Genomic DNA, 22,777 nt, shown 5'->3' on the forward strand with positions numbered 1-22,777 from the left:
ATTTGCTCCGTTTTCTTCCGGCCTCTTTGCTCGTTACTCCTTTCCCTCTGATCTCCTCCCAAAAACACACCCAACCCTTTTCCTTCTGTTTACCTTTCCTTCAAGTAAAGTCTTTAACCCAAATTCTCTCCTCTTCTTCTTTAAAAAAAAGGCCCTCTGTCACGATGCGAGAGTGCTTCTTGTATTCATAGTCCCTCTCCAGCCTTTTTTTTTTTTTTTTCTTTTTTCTCCCATCTTTATATAAACACAGGCAGTTTTACCAAGAAAGGTGTGTTAATGCATATACAGCTGACTGGGTGGCTGCTTTAATGTTTTAGTGCAGTGATGTCAAACTGACCTGTGTTGTTGTGTTTCAGATGACAAGCCTGTCCAGGAGGAGGACGGAGTGATGTGCCAGCACCCCGAGTGTCCTGATCACAGGAGGGCCTCCAAGGTAGGACGCTAAAACTTAAAGAAAAGTCTTCATCCATGAGAATGACGGGTTTAACATTTTGTCTTATTTAAAAAAAAAAAAAAACAATGCTTCTTCCCTGGACTTGACACTCGCCAAAGATCTTGGACTTGACTTTACTTGAAACAACACAATCAATTGCATTAGCTAAAAGCAAAAGCTGATAGTTTGAGTGGAGAATTACAACTGTGAACTGGATCCATATGATCAACGTCGCTTTAAAATAACCCCGCGCTGGCTAATGGAGGCCAGCGAGTCAAAGGAGGTTTTGAATGGATGGATTAAACGTGAGAAGTTAGAGTTTTGAACTGGATGCAGTGTTTTATTGGAAGTCATTGGAGTTTATTGAAAAATGCACCGTAGCCCAATCCAAGAAATTCCTGTTGATGAGGGACCAGGGTCGAATTCTGGTTGCAGCAGGGAGATCATCCAGTGTAACAACAACGAACTGCATTGAGCTGCTGTGGGTGACATCTCTAAAAAAAAAAAAAAAAGCAGCTGATAAATTGACGAAGAAACAATTGGTAACACTCGTAAAGTCTCTCTCATGAATTTCAGCTTGTTATTGCCATTTTATAGGTTTATACTTAATTTGTTGCGCTGGGACAGTACTGTGTCTTTAGTTTTGCCAATTTCTTATAAGATCTTGAGTTCTATTGACAGATTCTGACAAGAAGTGGCCTAGATTAGTTGTATGTGTTACTTGTGCTAAAACTAGTCTTTGCCAAACATCACACTGCTAACATATTCTGTTTGTACAGGGTGAACAGTGACATCCTCTTTGGTATTCGTTATTTCAAAACACTTGAAGACACCACAACTTCAATGCTGAGGCTGTTATTTGAACCAGAATGATCTGCTGGAAATAGTTCAGTGCTTTTATATTCATTTCAGTAAAGAGCTGCACATCCAGTGTGTTCTTGGCAATCGCAGCAGAAAGGTTAACACAAGAAATGTTAAAACATTTGGCGTTTCCATGTCCTGACGACAACAACGGGTGATGCTATAGTTGTGTTGAGGCAGTCATTTTGCGTTGGTGCAGAAAAAAGTATTGAATTGCAGGACTTCACCTTTCAGCAGTGTTGCTTTCAACCTGATGGAGACGAGAGCGTTTTGAGAACATTCCCCTCTGGTGGGGATTATTAGAGGCTCACCACGTCGTCGTCATGTGAACAAACTGCTGGAACACAACAGATGTTTACCTTTTTCACTTCACTACTACTACTACCACACTCACTCCAGCCTGTGTCCATGACACCCTATGACCAGTGTTTGCATCGCCTCTTCCTGCTGACTGCCATACCAGTTCCTTCTCGCCACAGCCATGATGGTTGGTTCTCCTAACCTTTAACCAAAAGGATATTATTCCAACCATGATGAGAAAGATCTCCAAACATAAGCAATGTAGTCATGGTAACCACAGTGAGGTTTTTCCAACTTTAACACGCACTTATCTCAGCCTATACCACAGTCTGTGCTTAACCAAACAAGTTAGTTTGCCTGAAGCGGACCTATTTGCATGATCCGCACTGGTTTGGGAGGAGCCTTACAAATGATGCAAAGAGGGATGTCGGATCAAAATGGCTTATTTGTGTCATTTTGAAGGCTGCTATGTGATTACATGGCCAGTGGCTTTGACTTTGCACTTAAATGCCTCTAAATTGAAGAAGCACACGCCCTGATCTTTGTAACTCCCTTCAAGCTTTTAATTATTGTTGCTTATCACCAGACATTATTTCATCTGGTACCCCGTTGTTTAGTTTTGTCAGTCATGAATTAAAATGTAAGGTTTTGTTTGTTCCCCCAAATTTATAAAGTAGTCATTTTACCCACGATTAGGTTCCTCCAACCTTATTAATTACTTTGCCACCTTTAAACCACAATTTTGGCAGTTGCGCTGGTTTTCTAAGGGATCGATGAATTGTGATGCTGATAGGGATGATGGATAAGAAAAGCAATGATGTCGTTACAAATTTCAAAAAATTTAAATTTCATGTTGGGAAAATGCATTCCCATGACCCCCAGACTTTTTGTTACCACTTAAGCTCTCTGGCACCCCCTAGGGGAAGCCCATCCCAAAAAATTCCAAAAATCAAAACAAAAGAGTAGTGTCTCCTTGACTCTAGTTAATCTTCTGGTTCAGTCTCATCACCTTGTCAATCCTCTATGAAGCACTTTAACTTGCATTACCTGCTTGTAGGGTATCATACTAATAAAGTTTGACTGATTTTAAGCTTTTGGCTCTCGGTGCATGTCACCAGACAATACTTAGTCCTTCTTGTGTTGTAGTGGGCATTGTAGAAGGTGAAGCGGAGTGGAAAAAAGCTGCTCTTTTTTTTTTTTTTTTTTTCTATTAGGTGCTAAAAGGGGCGTGAGTCTTGCGGCTGTGTGTCTGGCCACCAGACTGTGAAATGAATTATTCCTTTGAAGCCACTGGTTTCTGAAAATGGGAGTCTGGCCAGAGGAGCGGGGGAAACCGACATAATGTCTGGTCTGCCTGTCAGTCGCTCTGGGATGTTTTGGTTTGTCTGCTTCACCCCTGACGTCTCCCTCCTGCCACCGGAGCCGGGCATTAGGCGGATTTTCCCCTATTGAATGGCGGCGGTGTCTCCTGCTGTCCTCTCTGTGGAAACAATGAAATGGGACGACGACAGAAAGACGAGATGTTGAAGTCACAGAGCATGTAGAGAGAGGGAGATGGTTATGTGTAGTCTTTCTCCATGGTAACGGAGAATAACAATAAGAAGAGGGGGGCTGTAAATGTGCTTAACTCAAACTATCAGAGTTGGCTTTTTCCCTACAGCTCACTTTTTGAGTCTCCAAAATCTGCTTTTCCTGAGAGGATGGAGTCACTTCTTGATCACAATCTGGCCCCTCTCACATGACTAAGTTGCTCCTGGTGTGCGGTTTTGTGTGAGTTGTGAACAAGACTGGCTGCTTTCTCCTTCGCTATGGTTAGGATCGATGTTATCATGTAAGGAGTGCAGCGGCAAACTTCAGTGTGTGGACTGGAACAGGTAGAATTAAGGGGATAGGTTAAGATTGTGATGTCCATACTATGTTGCTGCCATCATTATGTTTTGGGGAATCCATCCATCCATCCTGTTAGCAGTATGAAGCTAAGACACCCAAACACCTCCAGCTGCTCTCAGACCAACCGAGACATACTGTATAATCTCTCCTGCAGTTCCCGGGCCAACCATGAGCCTCCCCCCAATTCAGATGTTCTCATACTCAGAGGTGACAAAGGGGCATCATTAGCAGATGCTTGAACCACGTCACCTGGCTCCTCTCATTGTGGAGGAGTAGCGACTCTACTCTCTCTCTCAGATGGTCGAGCTTCTCACTCTATCATGAAGAGTGAGGCCCGCCATCTTGCAGAGAAAACTCATTTCAGCTGTTTCGATCTGAAATCTGATTCTTATGGCCATGACCCAAAGTCCAGGACCATAAGCGAGGGTGGGGATGTAGATGGACCTTAAAGTTAGTTTAGTTTCTTCTTCACCACAACTGTCCGATACAGCGGCCTCATCACTGCAGTTGAGCTCACAGTCTCTTTTCCCATCACTTCTGAACAAGACTCCAACATACTTGAACTCCTCCCCTGGTTGTAGGTCAGCCCCACCTTGCCCGTAGCATTACAAAAACTTGAGGACCCCTGTAGCTCTCAGTATATTTACTTAGGTGCTCTAACTACATATCAAAGTATCCTTGGGCAAGGCACTGAATTCCAAATTGCTCACAACTGTGGGATCAAGCCCTTTTGCACGACAGCCCTCACCTATGGTGTGAGAATATGAGCGAATGGGTGAATGCAACACTTTCCTTACAGGATTACGTTCATCAGAGAGTACTGTAAGTAGAATCTGTTTATTATTCAATCACTGCATCTTATATTGTGGTCTCGCTGTGTATTTGCTGCTTCTGTGCTGCTTTGCTCTCATGACACATTATCATTGACTTATTATTATTAATATTATTATTATTATTATTATTGTTGTTGTTGTTGTTACCCGACTTGTGGCCTACAGTGATGATCACACTCTTGGGGAAAAAATAAAATGAGTCTGTTGGTCATAATTGTATTCCATTTGAGAAGTTAACCTCTGGCTCAGCAACTTGATAATTTCTTAGAGCGTCTGTTCAACTGCTAATCTGCTCTTTTTAAGAGTTTTTTCTATCTTAAGTCGGAAAAGCCCCTTTATATGGTTTGATTTGGGAACATGAAACCGAATTGTTGAAATCTGAACTCTATCTTTTTGTCCCGAAGCATTCCCCATCTGCTCAGTAAAAGGGGTCTAATGACACCATTCAGTGGAAAGATTACACTTGTCGATGAGTCAGTGAGATTTCTGACTCCACGCTGTTGCATAATGACGGCTCGGTTTTACTACTTCAACACGTGCACTTCCTCGCTCAGACTTCTCTGGCCTTGTAACGAGGGAACACAGAGATGTCGCAATTCGTGAAATTTCTTGAGATTTTATCAGTTGTGAATAGTCAAGATCTCACTCATGTTCCATATGATGAGGGATCATTTTCTCGTAGAAACTCATTTGACCCGTTCTTCTCTTCTGGTTGTTGCTTAACTGTTGCACATGTTGCCTGTAGCATGTTTTAAACAGCAGGGGGCAATGTCATAGAAGGCCTGGCCTGCAGGACTCTCTCTGCTCTTACTTTCCCCTCAGAAGCTCTTTTACTGTGCAGTTGCTCGACTGGTAAGAGACACATTTCTTGGAAGAATTTGAACATAAATATGCCCCCCCGACTTTCACCTGCTCCGCCCCCGCAACAGATTTAGACACATCAAAGAAAGCCGTTTCCACTCAGAAATATCGGGAGAAGAAAACATTAAACTTTAATGGTTCACTTTAAGAGTTTTTGAAGGTACTCTGAACACTCTCTTCGAAACGCTGGCGGCTTGGCAGCAGGACACAGAGCAGACAAAAACACTGATACAGAGAGAGACGGCGAGGACCTCAGGCCGGTTTTATTCCCAGACAGGCTCGTCTTCGATCCTCCTCCTGCCATAGATCAGCTCCAGACGGGACTGCGACTCCTCCCGTCTCAGCTCGACTGGCTGTGACCTGAATGGGTTCACCTGCGCCGGAGCTTAGTGAAACCACACCAGGTGTCACCCTGCACTCGTGCTGCTGCTGCTGCGGCTCCGTCACAGTAGTATGCACCAGTGCTCGGAGGGTAAGGCACCTCAGTTCACCCTGGTGCTGCGATTTCTTCATGTTCCTTGAAAGCATGCAGAAACAGCTGGCAGATTTGTCTGGTCCTTTACGGTTTGCGTTTGCTTTTATCGCCAGGTGGCGTAAACTAACGGGATACTGCTTTAGAAGTAGCGGCAGATATTCCTTCGTTGCACTTAGTTTTGCTTCACTCGCTGTGTTTATCTGACTGAGCAGACCATCACAGAGCGAGCACATAGGAACAGACAATCTCGCACAAATTCGCGCGTGCTTGAATACACAAAATAACCAAAATGCTGGAGAGAAGGCGTATCCGTGCAAAGGGAAAACATGCAAAAGCCACACACACGCGTCGGCTCATAAGCTGTGTACCATCTGCTCTGGATTCAATTAATATTCCCATTTTGGTTGCCTTTGACATGTTCAGGTCGACTTTTGACAACTTCAGAGAAGACAAAGTCTTGATACCCCCGTGCGATCTCTGGCACAATCATCAATGGCAACCGCAGACTGGAAACCACACAGCTAAACAAACTACTAATTCAAAGCCATCATCATCATCAATCGAACACATCAATTCAGTATTTGAGACAAGAAGATGAAAGATCTGATGCCTGCCTCTTCTTTTTAATTTTTTCTATGTCTTTGATTCATCAGAGCAAACTGAGCCAAAGAGATTGTCCTTGATTAAACTACTGGAATTACATTCTTAAATAGATTCATGAGATCAAGAAAGTGGATGTTAAATTGGCTGTTTTTGACAAAATACAAACAACAAACTGCCATTAAACTACTTACACCAACGGTGTTTTGAGAAAACAAATGACTAAAAATTAAGGAAACAATGACCTGATGTCTCGGGGTCCAATTCTTTCTTTACACCAGGTGCTGTGATGGCAGCATTCATACGGTAACTCCACTAGTTGGGTGAAGGCAACAGTTAATTTTTTATATTACATTTTCTTAAGTAAGCCAGACCTGATGAACGTGAACACTTCCACGACGCCTCCCACATGTGTGTAACATAGTTTTGTTGGCATGGTTGGATGTCTTTTCCTTTTCTTTTTTTTTTTTTTTACTTTAGGTTTCATTATGTCAAAGGGATTCCAAATAAGCTTTGGATTCGGTCCAATTAAGAGATGACGTTCAATTCGGCATTGCTTCTTGGCCGCGGCGGCAAGATTCATTTGAGATTACGCTGGTTAGCGCTCTGTGCTAGTCTGAGCTTGCTCACTTCAATATTCTCCCCGATGGCTTACTACCCCTCCTCCTCTTTGCCCTTCTTCACTTCTGTCCCAGTCTCTGTCGTTCCCCCCCCCCCCCCCCCCCCTTCCCCCGGGACTCTGACAGGATCAGACACGATGAATCGAAAGGTGTGGGTTGCCGAGGGGACGGGCCCCTCCCGACCCAAACAGCTGGAGGCGCAGGGATAACGTGAAGAAACCGGGGGGGTTTGACAGAGACCTAAAGGATGAGGACACGTTTCAGTCAGCTGACCTGCTTTCTGTCTGCATATGGCTTTTCCAGCCGTCTGTGAATATGATGACCTGAAATGGAAAAATTGAAGTGTGTACAGTTTAGTCGAATGGGAGCTGGATTTGTGATTAAAAGAGGCACATGACATGTATTGTAAATTCTTACTGAACATTAGAACTTGATTAGAGTTACAAGTTACTTCTTCAAATAGTAGTGGACTTCCTTCACTGGTCTTGTAAACTTGTCTAGTTTTTATGCCCGATGCCCTTTCTGGCTCAACCAAAATTCCAACTCACGTCTGCAATTAACTGGCTATTCAAAAGTAACTAGTTACTTGCATTACCTCTTAGATAGTCTTATTGCCATATTGCTATCACACTGTGAGTTTGTCTTTTGCCTTCACTTAAGTTCAGTTAAAGTTCCATCAGTTAATGGGAGGAAGATGCTCTTTAAGCTGCTTTAATGCTCTGCTCTCCTGAAAAGAGACCGCTTTATGATTTAATGGCAGTAGTTTGTACTTTTTTTGCTGCTTGTCCTGACAAGCAGACAACTACCAGAAAGGAAAACGTTTAGTTACTGCAGCTAATGCGCATGACAGTTATTGTGAATGCAGAGAAGGCTGAGTTGGTTCAGGTCTGCTCGTCTCCTCATCAAGAGTTGAGTGAAATAATAACAAGTTGAGAACACAGATTAAGCCAACACTTAACCTAATAATCAGCTGAAGAAGAAGGACAATAGAGAGAGAGCAGCTCTCCTCCAGGTCTCGTGTCAACAGTTTACAGTTATGCAAGACTTAATAACGGATTATTCTCAACGCTTGCACAAGTTTGACGTCAGCGTTTCTGAGGACGACATAGACGTCATTTTCAGGTGAAAAGATGAAAATGTCACGTGTATATGGAGCATTCAGGAGACTGCAACCTTTCCTCAAATCAGGATATGAAACTAATAGAAATGTCTAGAATTCTTTTGGATTGATGTTGATGTCAATTTGTGAGAAACTTTCTTTACTTATCCACCTTCTCTGTATTTTCAAGTGATTTACATTTTCTTATACCAATTGCTTGAATTTCTATATTTGTGCTCTGTTTTGAAGTGGAGGTGTGACGTCTCACTCTCACTCTCCTTGTGTTTCCGTTCGTCATTCTCCCTTTTCTGGTTCTCCCTCTCTTTTGTCCTCATTCAGTCACATACTGTGAGTAATCCTTTGCTGATGATTTAGCGGAATTAATATCATAATAGTAAGACTGGAGTTCACTCATCTGATATATTTCACTTGTTTGACTCATCAAATTAGTCCTTTTCCATGTGTGACTTTCTTTCTTTCTTTTACTTTTTACTGGGCAAATACCGACACACTGCACCTACTGACCTAACACCGCCTCCAACTATCTGCTCGGGTGAAAAATCTCTCCTAAGTGACACTGACAGGGATCTGCTAAATAAACTCACTCATTTGGGCTGCATGCCCACTTTCTCTATGTGTCAGGGAGCTGACGCCTGCCGTGTATTAGGTCCCTTTATCCCGGTAGGGATGGATTAACTTCTCTGCGTTGTGGAGTTCTTCTCACAACTTGGCGCATTTCTGATGGCAGTCAGAGATTCACTTCTGCAACAAAGGTCACGCAGCGCTCTTAATTTATCTGCCTCCTCTCGCTGTCTTCTCTGTTTGTCGTGTCTTTTTTTAAGGAGTTCCAGTTGATGTCTAAAAAGGGCAAAACTGCCATGATCATACCCAGTGAGTCATTTGTTTCTCTCTCTCTCTCTCTCGCTCTTCTTGAGAATGTTTCAAGTGTCCTCAAGAGAAAGTTGTCACAGCTGATTTATTCCTGTAAGGTAAAACACAGTATGTTTCATCAATTTTGCTGAGTTTTCCACCCAAATGCACAGTGTTTCCTCAGAGCTTCTGTTGTACTTCTGTTGTAGTACCTCAGAAGACTGCAGACGCCAAATAGTCTTCAGATTGGTTTTCTTGGAAAAAATTGCTGAAGGACATGACCTCAGCTTTCACTGTAAAGTTCTTGGAAAGTTTACTTTATGAAGTAATGCAAACCGGCTAATGGAAACGGTGGTCTGAAATGCTCTGACGACTCGGGAGACGTTTGGAGTTTAAGACTGGGGGGGCCCGAGGAAAAGTTACCTAATCACAGGTCAACATGAAACTGCCCGTTGAGAAGCTGGTGCTAATTTGTTTTTTAAAGGAAGGGTGATTGGGTACGTCCTTTTCATTACCTGCTTCGCTGACGCAGACAAAAACATCCACATGTAGCTGCTAAGTAGATCTGGAGCAAAATAGACGGTTGGGGGTTCGTTGTGTTTAGAGTCGCTGTGTTTCAGTTGCAGACAGGAAAACAAGCCAGTGGAGTGATGTAGTCCTATTTGGAGCTCTCCAGTGTTCAATTCCCCCTCTGGGATTCCAGAGAAATGTTTTGTCCAAAAATGCCACATGTGAACTTTTACTGCATCTATTTCGATGGAAAAATACAGTCAGGATCAGACTGGCGGGTTTTTTATTTTTTTTTCTGGAATTGTAACTCACTGTTGTTGATTCACCATTAATCATCTCCTCTTTACAGTCCAGATAACTTCATACCAGACTAGTCCATGAAGTATATACATCATTTAAAGGCACAAATATATGAAAAGAAAACTATGGTTTATTTTATGTGATCCAAACACTTTATTCATTCATCTTTTTTTTTTCATTCATTTTCTTCCGCTTATCCGTTTCCGGGTCACGGGGGTGACAGTCTGAGAACAGCCACCCAGGTCACAATGCACCGATTAAGAACCTTCCTGCAGATGGTGAGCCCACGGGAAGGTGACGCCCGGCGTGGGACACGAACCCACTACCCCTGAGATTGTGAGTCTCATGCTCTACCAACTGAGCTAGCCGGGGGACCCAAACACTTTATTATATGTGAAATATTTTTATTATGTTGTTATAGTCTTGTTGAGCTGTTATAAGAAATTGTGCGCGTCCATTGCTTACTATACAAAAGTACAATGATCCATGTGTGTATGATTATAGACATTTAAATGTAGTTGATTTTGTTTCTATTTTGAATTCCATCAGCTGTACAAAAATCTAATCACACTTGATTTATTTATTGATTGAACTTTGGTGTGAGATGCCCCGAAGTATAGTTAAAGTCGTACTTAAAGTAGTGGCTAAAGGGGCACTATGTGTATTTTAAAGTGTTCCTATTGCACTGGCTTCCAGGGTTCTGGCTGTTCTTTTTGTTGGTAGTGGTATTGGTGTGTATTTCTAGAAAGATGTGCAAGGTTTTGATGACATCAGCGCTTCACCCGGACCGTTCCTTTAACTTCAGTGTTTGGTCATTTGAAAACGATTGTCTGATGCCCATTCTTTCAGGGTAAATAGTAATTCTGGGCCATTTTCATCAAATCATAGCTTTCCAGTCTCACTCCACTTATCAGGTACAAACATTCACATTACATTGATCTCCCGCCCCTCTGGCGATCCCCACGGCTCTGTTCTCGGTCCCCTGCTCTTCATCATCTAGTTTCTCATCCTTGGCCAAATGTCCTTAAATACCATGTTCAGTTTCATTGCTATTTGGATGAGAAACAACTTTACCTTTTCATTAAACCCAACTCTATTTTCCCACCCACCTGCCTGTGACTGCCTACCGCAAATCAAATGTTCGTTTTCTTCCAACTATCACAAAGTTAACATCAATAAAAACTGAGACTGCAATTCTATACTCAAAACAAGTTCCCGCTTATAATTATTCGGTTTGCCCTGTCCGATTTTTTCCCGTGCAAACCTCTATTGCAAGAATGAACACATTGGGGATGTTGTATATCTTTCTGACTTGGGTAGTTATACAGCAACAAAAACTGTTGGTTTGTCTTATGTGGCTGATTAGTTAAGGTCATATAGATTTTGTCTTTTTATTATATTGGATTTGTTCCAAATAAAGTTGGCATTGACTGATGTCACTGAATCACATGTAACGTTATGATTGTGAACAATGGGATTTCATCGTGACTTGACATCATCTGGTAATCACACGTCTAGATGAGAATCATCTATGTTGCTTCAGACTAAACATTTGTATTGAGACTTAACTCAGCTGCTCCGACTCTACTGTACACGTCATGTGGTGATGTTACTATTTGGTTTATGTTGCAAACATTGCTAATCCTGTCAGGGACAGGAATCTCCTCCCTGTGTTAGGTTCTTACTGATATTCCTGTTTTTATGCGGACGTTTCCCTGCTGAGCAGTGAGACTGTTGTGAAGTGGATCTAAGACGCGTCTGCGAGATACAAGAGCTTCTTCCTGTACAGCCACACGCAGACTGCCCGTGTTGTGGACCAGTCAGTAGTTCTTCTGTCTGGCTCAACTTTTCTTTTTCTTTTTCCATCCTTTTGGGACTTGTGTTCTCAGAGAGAAGTTGATGACTGTGAGCCAGTGGCTCACTTTTACGTCAAACCACCGTCACCTCACTTCATCGGAGAGACGGAAAAGGAATGCCATATGAAAAAGGCTGATTCCAGAGAAAGGGGAAAAACTGGCATGACTTGTGTGGCTTAGTTTCCTCAGAATGTGGAGAAGGTTCTTTATTCATTTTTGCCTCAAGCGTTTACACACACACACACACACACACACACACACACACACACACACACACACACACACACACACACACACACACACACACACACACACACACACACACACACACACACACACACACACACACACACACACACACACACACGTGCTGTGCTACTTCATGATCCATCAATCAGGTTTGAGCCTTCTTTATGCCTTTGTGTGGCAGCAGCTGTTGGCCAGTTGTATATCTTTTTAATTTGCATATCTCAGTGTCAGTAGCTCAATTTCTTCAGAATATTTAGCATAATGATCACATAATGCCCCCTGGCTGTACATGAGATTAAGCCTTGACCTCGAATGTGGGGGTTCAAATGCCGGTTGTGGCATGAAGAGCACGTGGTCTGAGAAACCATTCTATTGTGGCTGTGGCAACGACTGAGCGTCCCTCTAAAAGAGAGCAACTGAATAGACTGTATGCTAGGAGGATGGTCTGAGCAACTACTGTAAAATATAATACGATTTTGTAGTCTTCACTACATCAGCGAATTTGTTTTTTTTTGACACTTGACAGCAGATTTGGGTAGAAAGTACGAATGGTCAATGGTTTTCTCCTGCTGGTCAATGTAACCTTTCTAAATGTTTGCATGTTCTTCCTGAGTGTGGGTTTTCTCTGCTCCTGCATCCTCTGACAGGCAAAAAAAAAATAAAATAAAATGGTTCTGTTGGTTTTGTGGCCACTTAAGTGTATGTGGATGATTGTCTGGCTTCTGGCTCTGTGCTAACACTGAATGAACTGGCAAGCAGTCCAGGGTGTATCCTCCCTTTCAGCCAATGGCAGCTGGGGTTGGCTCCAGCCCCACATGAACCCAGTCTGGATGAAGTGGATGTAGAAGATAATTGGATGAGCGGGCAAATGTTGATGCCAATTTGCAACTTTGCAGTTTGGCAGAGTCATAAAACTGCATGTTAAAATTCAGATTTGCTTCTTTTCAAGGCTGCGTTGGACAGATGTAGTTAGTATTCTTGTTTGATTACATTATTGATTTGTCTGTTCCTGGCTCTTCCTGTTCAATGACATCATGCATCATATGGATACGACACATTCGGACATACACACACTGGCCAAACCATTAGCTATACCTTTCAAATGGCAGGTTGCACCCCTTTTACCATGTCTTAACTCTTGGAGGCACAGATTCAACAGTTTGAACAGAAACTAAAAGTGATTTTGGTCTACATTGACATGATGGCGTGACACAGATTTATTGGCTGAACATTTATCATGCGAAGCTCCCATTACACCAGATCCAAGAGGTGAACTATTGCATTTCACATCTGCTGACTGTGGAGGCCATTGGACTACAGTGAACTCATTGTAGGGCATACCTTGTTTATAACCAGAAAATGCCAAAATAAAACAAAGATACTTAAATGTTGATAAAATTGTCCATGTTGCTATGTAGATGTGGCATTGCAAGCATCTTACTTCTGCCTACTTTTTCTTCAACTATATATTTATGTTTTCAGTTTCTACTAATCATGTTGAAGATAAATTCGAACATTATCGTCCTCAACTTGTAAGATTTGACCAGTAATCAGAAAATGTTGTCTTCTTTTTATTGACCAGGTTCACCACTCAAGAATAAAGTTCCTTGTTTAGGACCCAAATACTACATTTCAGTCTGAATTTCATTGTGTCCACATGGTCATTTTTATCATTGGACCAAAATATATAAAAATGTGGTATGCTAGACACTTTTAGAACGTATTTCATGCCATCTAATTTTCATAACTTCCACAAAAATGCTGTGTGTGGTGCTTGAAGTACTTGTGGGCTCATTATGGAGGTATTTCTTTCCAGGTGGAAGGTTGGGATAGCTTATAAAGTTTAAAAAGGGTGTCAAAACAGCAGCAGGAATTCTTCCACGGCACTCACACCAATGTACAAGATATGTAACAAAGGTATGACACTGCCAGATCTTATGTTTTAGCTATCGGCACATTATTGGTCTGCCTCAAATGATTCACACCACTTTGTTTGGCACACTTCCAAAAAAAAAGAGTCAAACTAACAGAGCAATTGCACTAAAGTTTGTTTTAAGTGAACCAAACTACAACCGCTGTCTATTCATCTCGTGTGTGTATATAAAAGGGCTCGTTATATTTTGCTGTGAGACGTCCCCAACTGTGTTTCAAGGTGAAAGACAGGCGCCAAAACGCTGATGTAACGACGTTGAAATGTGGAAAGAAAAAAGCGCTGGGCTGTCTGTCAGGAAAGAAAATCAGCTTGAGAGACGTCCAGCAATAACAAACAAGCTGACCTCTGTATGTCCATCCATACATTGTGTGTGTGTGTGTGCGTGTGTGCGTGTGTGCGTGCGTGCGTGTGAGAGGTTGGGAGCATTTAAACTGAGATGGCACCCCCCCCTCGGAGCATCGCGGTCAGGAAGCAGCATCGCGGCAGACAGGGGAATAACAGGAAGAGGGTACCTGACTGATGCTCCAATGGAAACGGCCTTGTACAGGCTGACCAATTTAACAAGGGTTCAAAGACTTAAGAGGAGACCTCCAGTGGGGAGATGGGTTGAGAAAACAACCCCCCCTCTCTCTCTCGCTCTGTCTCTCCCTTGTATGTGAAGTGACTTTTCTTGACATATCCTCTTGTAATTGTTCGTTGCGAGTGTCTTTGAGGTGAACCACCACCACGTTAATGAAACACCTCGTGAGTGGCAATATTTGCAGCTTAGTTGGAGAGACGGGGGGGGTATTAAGGTTTGAAACATGTGTCACTATTGAGGAAGCATTTAATGCTCCCAATTTTAATTTTCTCCCCTCACCACGAAAAACCCAAGAACTTCCAGCAGCGTCATGTGATTAAATATTTGGCTTTGATCTGCCTCATTCTTTCTCTCACACCAGCATCCTTGTTATACTAATGTGCACGTTTCCTTTTGTCCTCCCCACCCCGTTTGAAATGAAATCACAGCTGGGGGGGGTTAATGGAAAGGTCAGGCATCAAGGGAAGGTCACTTATGTTCACAACTGCAGCCTTTTCCCTCAACAATGGAGCTGCCGTTGGAGTCTAATCCTTTAGAGTAATTGCAAAGCTGCTGTCCCCTCTTTAAATATAGCCTCCTAATTAAGGCTGACTGTGGGAGGTGCAAGGATTCAACAGGTTGCCTTGTTTTGAAGATACTACGCAAGAAACAGTGGGGTTGGGGTATTAAAAATCTACCCCCCAGGCTCCCACTCCATGTTGCTCTTACTTTAAGCATGTGCTCCCAACCTCGGGGGTATGAACTGTTTCTTGTGAGTGAGCTAATTGTGGGGGATTTAAACGTGGCTCATCTCGGATTAACCTGAATGACAAAAGAACAGAGAGGAGTGGGCTGAATGTTTGCGGTCAAGACTGTAACAGAACATTTTGGTTGTAAATCATACTGAGACGGCACCCCCCCCCCCCCCCACACACACACACACACACACACACAGACACACACACAATGCAGATGATGAATTATTTCACCTCAGACTATTGGTGATTTGTTCAAGGCAATAAAACGTCATTGCAGTGTCTCACCGTTCAGGGTGTGGACTCCACATTTGTTTTGAAAGCTCAACCCTTTAAAGGAACAACCAACATGTAAAACTGCAAATAATGGCCTTGAATCATAAAAAACTAGATGATTTCATGTATATTTGGTATGTTAAAAAAACATCACCAAACCTACCAACATTTCCTGAAACTTTTCATTTATTTATTTTCTTAAATCTGAGCCGCTTTAAAACAAACATCAAGTGTGAAAACATGAATATCGTTGTACTAAGATGCTTTAACACATTTAATGACCTAATTAATAATTGTAGGATAAATACAGTCAAGATGCAGACGCCCTATCCTAAAGAGTTCAGTTGAATTTGCAGAAATTTAACACATTTGTGCAAAAATGGCAACATAGGAAATGAATTATTTAAAAAAAAACAGCTTAACTTTAATGAGAACTTTCAGTATAGTAAATATTAGTTCAGGAGTTTAAACCACAGTGGACATCACAGATAAGTCTTTTTTTATAGTATTCAACAGTTATCAGAATTTTGTGATTTTTAAATTGTCCTTATGACGCTTCTCATGTGACTTTGTGCACAAATTGCGAGAAAAAGATGCTTTACCAAACAAAAGTAGAAGAACACATGTCGATGGATGAGAGGTTTAAAGTAAAAATACTTTTGGTTTCTCTTCATCTCCACAGTGAACATGCAGCACCTATTACATTGCATCACACAACTCATTTTGTTGTCTGTCCTGATTGTCATGAGTGTCACTTTAGAAGAAATGGAAAGAAGAGAATCACAAAAAATTGGTCATTCAGGGGGCTACACCATATATTGACATGGCCAACCTACATAGTGTGAAAGACTGATTGAGATCATAAATGATGTTTGATCAAACACGGCCCAGTCACAGCTGGTGTAATTTCCCGGCCAAGAGAAGATGTTTGGAAGAACAAATCTCAACGCACAAAGTCATTATGATAACCTACATAAGTGTTTGTATTTACTGTGAATTATATCGTTGTCGCGATACTCGACATTCGCACAGGTCACATGTTCAACTGATATCTGGGGTTCATGCCTGGAAACAGTGAGTTTTGTTGAATTTATGGTAATTAGTCCAATAAAAGGTTTCTGGTTTTCTGGAGGGACTAACAAACTTGCTTCTCAACCTGAGCTGAGATAAGTAATATTTTCTTTATGAATCCTCCTCAAGAAATGCCAAATAACTTCATTTTTTTCTCCTGTGTATTTTTACAGCATTACATGAGAATGAGATCAGGATTTCATTAATGTTGGCATGTAACAATAGCAGATTGTACCTTTTAGAAAAAAAACCTGATTCAAATGACTCATCCATTGGTTTCCAAGTTTAGCTCCACATTATCTCTTAAGACATGTATTTCAGGAACAGAGTATTTCAGATTTTTCATTCTTTCCCAACTCGCCCTCTTTCACAAGCTGTTTTTTTTTTTTTTTTTTTAATTTCATAACTGACCCAGACTGAACTGAGGCTGCATGTAAATCTGTGTGTGGCTCCGCTGACAGATTTACCTCCCATTCTTTCCCCTGGTCAGCACTTCTGAAAGAAACCCAACTGAACTCTCTCCTCTGACCCTGCCCGCCCCCCCCCCCCCCCCCCCCGGGGTCAGAGTTCAAATGAAGCACTAAATCAAGGCCGGGGAGCTGGATTAGAAAACCGAGGACTTGCTCAGCGAGCGTTGACTGCATCTGGACCAGGCTGAAACATCAAAGTAAATGCTTTGTCAGATGGGGGAAACTTGGCCGGCTTTTTTTCTTTCTTCCATTTTTTGTTTTTTTTGTTGTTTTTTTCGAGGAGGGGGGAAAAAAAAAAGGGATTGGTTTCAGCGTGAGTTTACATGAGTCAGCCAGGATTTGTGCGAGCATGTGGGAGTGTGATCGGGCAGATAGGCGGGGTTGATTATTTCTGTCTGAGTCTGTGTGTCTCAGCAGTAGACTGCTGTAGTAAACAGAGCGAGTCTCCCAGCTCAGTCACGTTCTCTCGCTCTCACCGTCCTGTCACTTTAACCGGCGTTTTCTGCCATTCTCGCTTGGGATTATAAAAAAAAAAAAAAAAAAAAAAAAAGGAGTTTGATTCGTGTTGGGACTGAAAAACTTTCACCACCTGCTGGAAATATCGATCAGTTTTTCCGTTGAGAGAGAAAAGAGACCAGCTTTTCTGGGAAGCAGAGCTTTTATATGGCAAGTAAACTCAATGTAAGATATTTTTGTTTAGTTTTTTTCATTTTGTTTGTCAAGCTTTTGCTTACTAAAATGAATTAAAAAAAACCCATTGTGGTGTAGTTTGATCTGTTTTAGCTCTGTGAACTAGCATTAGCAGCCAGTTTTCATTCATTATCTGCTAGAATAAAATAGGGCTTTGGCTTTTAGCTATTAACATGATTTATTAAATCTGATATCTGCTGAAAAGGCCACTTCATCATTTGTAAATCTAAAGCTAACATGCTCATAAACCCATGTTGAAAGAAGTCTGATGTGAAACTTATTTGCTTAACTAATACCTGCCATTGTAAATGAATGATCATAATAGACTCTCTTGCTGTTTGGTATCTGTGGGAAGTCTTTCTGTCTGCCTGCTGAGAGGCTGTCAAGGCAGCACAAATCCAGCTCTTTCAAACTGTTTTTCCTCCAATGTCTGCATATTTCACATCTGTTTCTTATATCAACACGCCAGTGTACCCCCTGGCACCCGCCAGCTCTCCCCCTTTTCCATTTTCCTTATAACAAATCGAAAGTGGTTTCCAAATAATCAATTTCCAAGTCATATTTGGAACAGCTTGTGTCCGGATAAGCATCCACTGGAAGCTCTAATTTGACTTGGATTACCCACTTCTTTTTTTTTTTTTTCCTCCTTTTCTTACTTCCTCCTTTTTTGGTCTTGTTCACCGCCCTCCTGTCTACCTCTCCTTCTCCTTCTCCTTCGTCTTCTTCTTCTCCTGCCCTGGAGCTATGGATAGGAAGGGCTGGTTGCGTCACAGTCCAGCCAGTCGGCACACTTGACATTGTTGAAGCGGAGACAGGCAGGGAGAGCAGCTGCTGGTGAGTGGTGTGTTTGTTTCTCCCCTGGCTGTATCGATCACACTGAACTGATCGTTGTCCAGCTTTGGTTAATCCTCAGAGGAGTTATCCGTGTTTCTCTCCCTGAGACGCAGCTCTGGAGCGATGTTTTCAGTGACGACACTGTGACGGTGGCATGTGTCATTCGGGTGTCATGTAAACATTTGGTTTGGCTACAGGGGTTTTTCAAGGGTCAGTTGTATTTCTGCTTAAGGCCGTTGCAATTATTTCCATCCTTTTCACTTTCATGCCAAGTCATTTGCAGCTTATACAGCATGTAGCTAAAAAAAAAAAAAAAAAAAGGATCTTTTTTTTTGATGCCTTTTACTGGTTTGTTTGGACTGAGCTTGAAAAGCGGCTGTACCCCATTCAAACGCTGGAATATGAGTTGTGTAAAACTGCATGTTGAAACACACACACACACTGTTCACTGGAATGTCCTCTTCACAAAAAAAAAACCCCAAAGCAGTTGCACCCAGTTTTGATTTGTTTCCGAGTTGGTAACTCTTAAGTATTCTCCCTGACGCTGACCGACGGACCTTTGGGCTGCGTTTGAATTTCACCACTGAAATGTTTGTTTGCCGCCTCTGATAATGGCTCGGAAAAGAAAGATAAAACGTGTCAAAGGTTCGCAGTTGCGCTCATGGCGGATGGTCATTCACCTGCGATGGGTTTTGCAAGAGAAAGGCATGCAAATGTGGTGTTGTTTGTTATATCTCTTAAACCTGCTTAATTGCAGTATGACCGTCAAGGGAATGTTGACGCGTTAGTGAAACAAACGTATCCCATTTCTCCTAAATGCCTATATATGTAATCTGGGGGGGGAAAACGGTCCACTGTGTGTCACTGTGCAGAGGAGGATGACATTGTGAAATACTGTGTTTAGTTACAGTCACGGTATCCAAATGCTATGAAATACCAGATGAGTCACATAATCTTATCTGATTTATCAGAAATCGGATGGATTTGGAGGCACCAATTCAACCAGCAAGCAGGTTTATAGATTAGTAATCCAGGAGAAGGTCCAGATAGAACATGCAAACGCTACAGAGGACGAATCAGTCAGGAGCTTCGAAACCACGGGGCTGTTATTGCTGACCACTCGTCTACAGTGCTGCTGTCCCTTTATTTTTAGAGAGAAAATAAACAACTGAAATGTTCACTCAAGCTCCTGTTGTAAACAGACACCACGGGTCACCGACAGACTTCCTGCTTCAGCTTTCATCTACCGCAGTTGTTTCACCTGAATGGTCAAGATAAACCCATGTGACGCTTTGATGCTTTGCTATAGGATTGCGCAATACATCGCGATAGCATCATACTCGGTGTACATATCACAAAAGACCAAGTCCCCTGTGATGAATTATGTTTCTATGCATCGGCATTCATGCTCTGCTTATTTGGCCAATTGGATGGAGCCGCATTGCCCAGGAAGCACTCGCACGCATTGCCACTCTCTTGCCACTTAAGGGCAAGAGAGAGAGCACTTTTATTTGGAAGAACAAATCTCAAAGCACATTGACATGATCGTCTTCTGCTTTATTATTTATTGCAAAATCATATCGTCACAATACTTGACAGGATTATTGCATGCTTGCTTGATATCTGCAGCCAAAGCATTCATTCAATCCCAAGGCGTAGTCGGAACATGTTCGGAAGGAGATTAAACAGAAATCTAGAGTACCCACTCCAGACCAGAGGTGTCCCTCTTATGCACTCCTGTTCAGGCTGTTAATGTGATCAATGAAATGAATCGAATGACAACGTTCTGTGCTTTATTTCATTACAATCTTGTTTTATATGTTGGACTATAAACTCGCATGTTACTTTTTCTGTAGATTAGCCTTATTTATTTATTTTTTAATATCATTACCTGTTTGTTCTTGTTTGATACACTTTCTCAGTTTGGAAACTTCACCTTTCCAAAGAGACAGGTACTGCCTTAACGCTACCTGAATGTACACTATACCCTTCTCCTTGCCATGTCAAAGGTTTGCAACCATATCGATTAGCAAAGGCCTGCATATGGAGCTCTGACAAAAGTGCAAACTGAAATCACCTGTGCAAGAAATGGCTTTCATGGATTGTTGTGTTCATTTGTTCCGATGAAAGAAAAGTAATTGTGGTCAGCCGGGTGGCTGTGAAGCCAAGCAAGATCTCATTGATTTGGGGCAGGTCACGCTCTCCAGCCACTTCAGCCCAATTCATCATTAAGGAAGTGTTAAACGTGTTGAACAACAACAGTAAGCCCGTCTCTTTAAAGACCTGGTGAAATGAATGACATATTTTGTCAATACAGTATTTGTCTTCTGTCATTGAGCTAATTGTCTGTTTACCTTTTATTCTCTGGCAAATGTTGTACTTTTCCATTTAATTCCTTCCTTTGCCTGCAAAAATGATGACGAATGTCGGATGACTCATTTCCTAATTCTGCTGTCATTACAAATGTTTGGTTGGATTTCTAAGCCCGACATTCATTTTTGTGACGCATTTGCAGTATAACTGGCGTCTGCACCAACTTCGGCAGAGTTAAATGTAGAATATACCTCCTCTCCTTTTTACACTATTAACATCTGTTTTGTGGAGCCTTTGAAGAGTTTTTTTTTTTCCTTGTCCAATGTGAAACTAGATCTAAGCATCTACACCGGGTTATGCAGGTAGAATAAAAGAATACTGCGCTGAATAGTTTCAGTACTTTAAGTCCCATAAAAAACTCATATTTTATATGACTTTGACGTGGATCATCAGCTGGTTCAGATTGTGATTTTTCTCCAGACGTGCAGTTATACAGCCACTATTTGAACATTATGGCTGGTATTATGACATCAAGTGCATATTAAAAGCTCTTTGAGGGCTTCTTGTTTTGAAAATTTACTGTCGGGGTGTGCGTCAATGAGCTCTCTAAATATACAGGCGGTAAAATCCGTGTGCTGCGTTTGTCATTTCAATTAACAAATCTGTCACCAGTTCAGTTTCTACTTATCTTGGGTGGTAAATCCATCCCCCTTGTCTGAGTGGGTGTGGTGTAATAAAAAGCCAAAAGCTTCATTGGTTTAATGTACAGTATGTCAAACATGCCTGCCTTGATTTATAAGTGACGCCGCCCCTTGTTCGACATCGGTCCCTCCAACATTCGATGTGTGTTAGCGAATGAGCACTTATCACCTCAATGCACCACAGGTCCTCTTATGAACCCACTCCACATATGTTTGGGTCTCACACACGCACACTCCGCTCTCTCCTGGAAGCACGGAGCCCAACAAGTGCCTCTGTTTGAGTAGATCCACATGTGTGCGAGGCGTCAGTGCTGCACTGTACCAGGGCGAGGGGAGAGTCGGTTAATGGGGAACAGGCCGGCAGGCAGGGTTGTTGCATAAGGGGTCGCAGTAAAAAGCGGGGCCTGGCTCTCCTCCGCCACCCCCTCGCTCAGCCAGAGGACAGATGGCAGCAGAAGAAAGCGAGCAGGCTCTCTCGCATGGCACTCCTCAACAGATGCATCGTTTATTTATTGTAAAATAAATCAGGCCGGGGCCAGGCCTGACCGCGCTCCCTGTTTGATCTCCTGCAGCCGCTCTCTGCGCTGTTTTCAGTCCCACCAACTGGGCTACTGCTAATGGCAATACTGTGCGATATTTAGTAAAGAATAATACTCAGCATACACGGGGAGGCCCTGTGTGATCCTTCGCTCTGTTCCCAGGAGGGCAATGAGTGTGGGATTTTTTTTTTAGAGAAATGAATCCAGTGAAAAAGTAGTTCCAGTCTGTCAGCACAGCTTGATGAAAAGCACACTTCCACTTCACTCTTCAGACATTTTCCAGGACGATCTGTCATACTTAATGCAGAAGATGATGGTAGTGTAGATAATATAGCGTATTTACCAAGAAATCTCAATCTTGACAAGGCACCCGCATGACTACAAGTCGTGTAATGCGATTGGTTGAAGATGGAGGTTTAAATATCAAAGGCTGGGCAAGGCAATTTTATTTATAGAGCACCATTTAAACACAGGGTAATTCACAGTGCTTTACAAAGAAATACAATAAATTAAAGAAATACAGAAAAGTTATACAAAGACATAAAAAATATATTAATAAAAGAAATACATTAAAACAAATAAGCATAATAATAACAAATAATGAAACAATACAATCAATCATCATATAACTGAGATCAGCTCTGAAAGTTGCCATATTCACCTATGTGGTTCTCCAGCCATGCAGTGGAGAAAGGGAAGGACCTGCCTCAGGTGGTGAGGGTGGCAGAACACATCCTAAAGACTCATCTTATTTACATTCACAGTGAAACCGATATATGCTCTTTAAACCGTTGAGATTAGAAGATGTTAATGTTAACTATGAGGGTGATGCAGGACGTCTCACTAATGTTGATATTAAGAAAAAATCAATCTTTTTAA

The 22,777-nt window shown here is 42.0% G+C and overlaps 1 protein-coding gene across 4 annotated transcripts in view; it reads left to right on the plus strand.

Annotated features, from left to right (window-relative positions):
• The window catches only part of plekhg5b (pleckstrin homology domain containing, family G (with RhoGef domain) member 5b), a gene marked incomplete at its 3' end in the record, with an annotated part of 92,890 nt that overhangs the window by 31,307 nt on the left and 38,806 nt on the right, over window positions 1-22,777 (plus strand). For 2 of the 4 annotated variants that reach the window (XM_080469522.1, XM_080469523.1), the window contains exon 2: window positions 357-433. In XM_080469522.1, coding sequence (XP_080325648.1) covers window positions 357-433 — 77 coding nt within the window. Of the gene's footprint in view, window positions 1-356; window positions 434-17,236; window positions 17,503-18,335; window positions 18,346-22,777 lie in introns of those variants that run through there. The other 2 variants (XM_080469524.1, XM_080469525.1) reach the window with 2 other exon arrangements.

This window comes from Lipophrys pholis, assembly GCF_963383615.2.
Source record: "Lipophrys pholis genome assembly, chromosome: 8".
NCBI lineage: Eukaryota > Metazoa > Chordata > Actinopteri > Blenniiformes > Blenniidae > Lipophrys > Lipophrys pholis.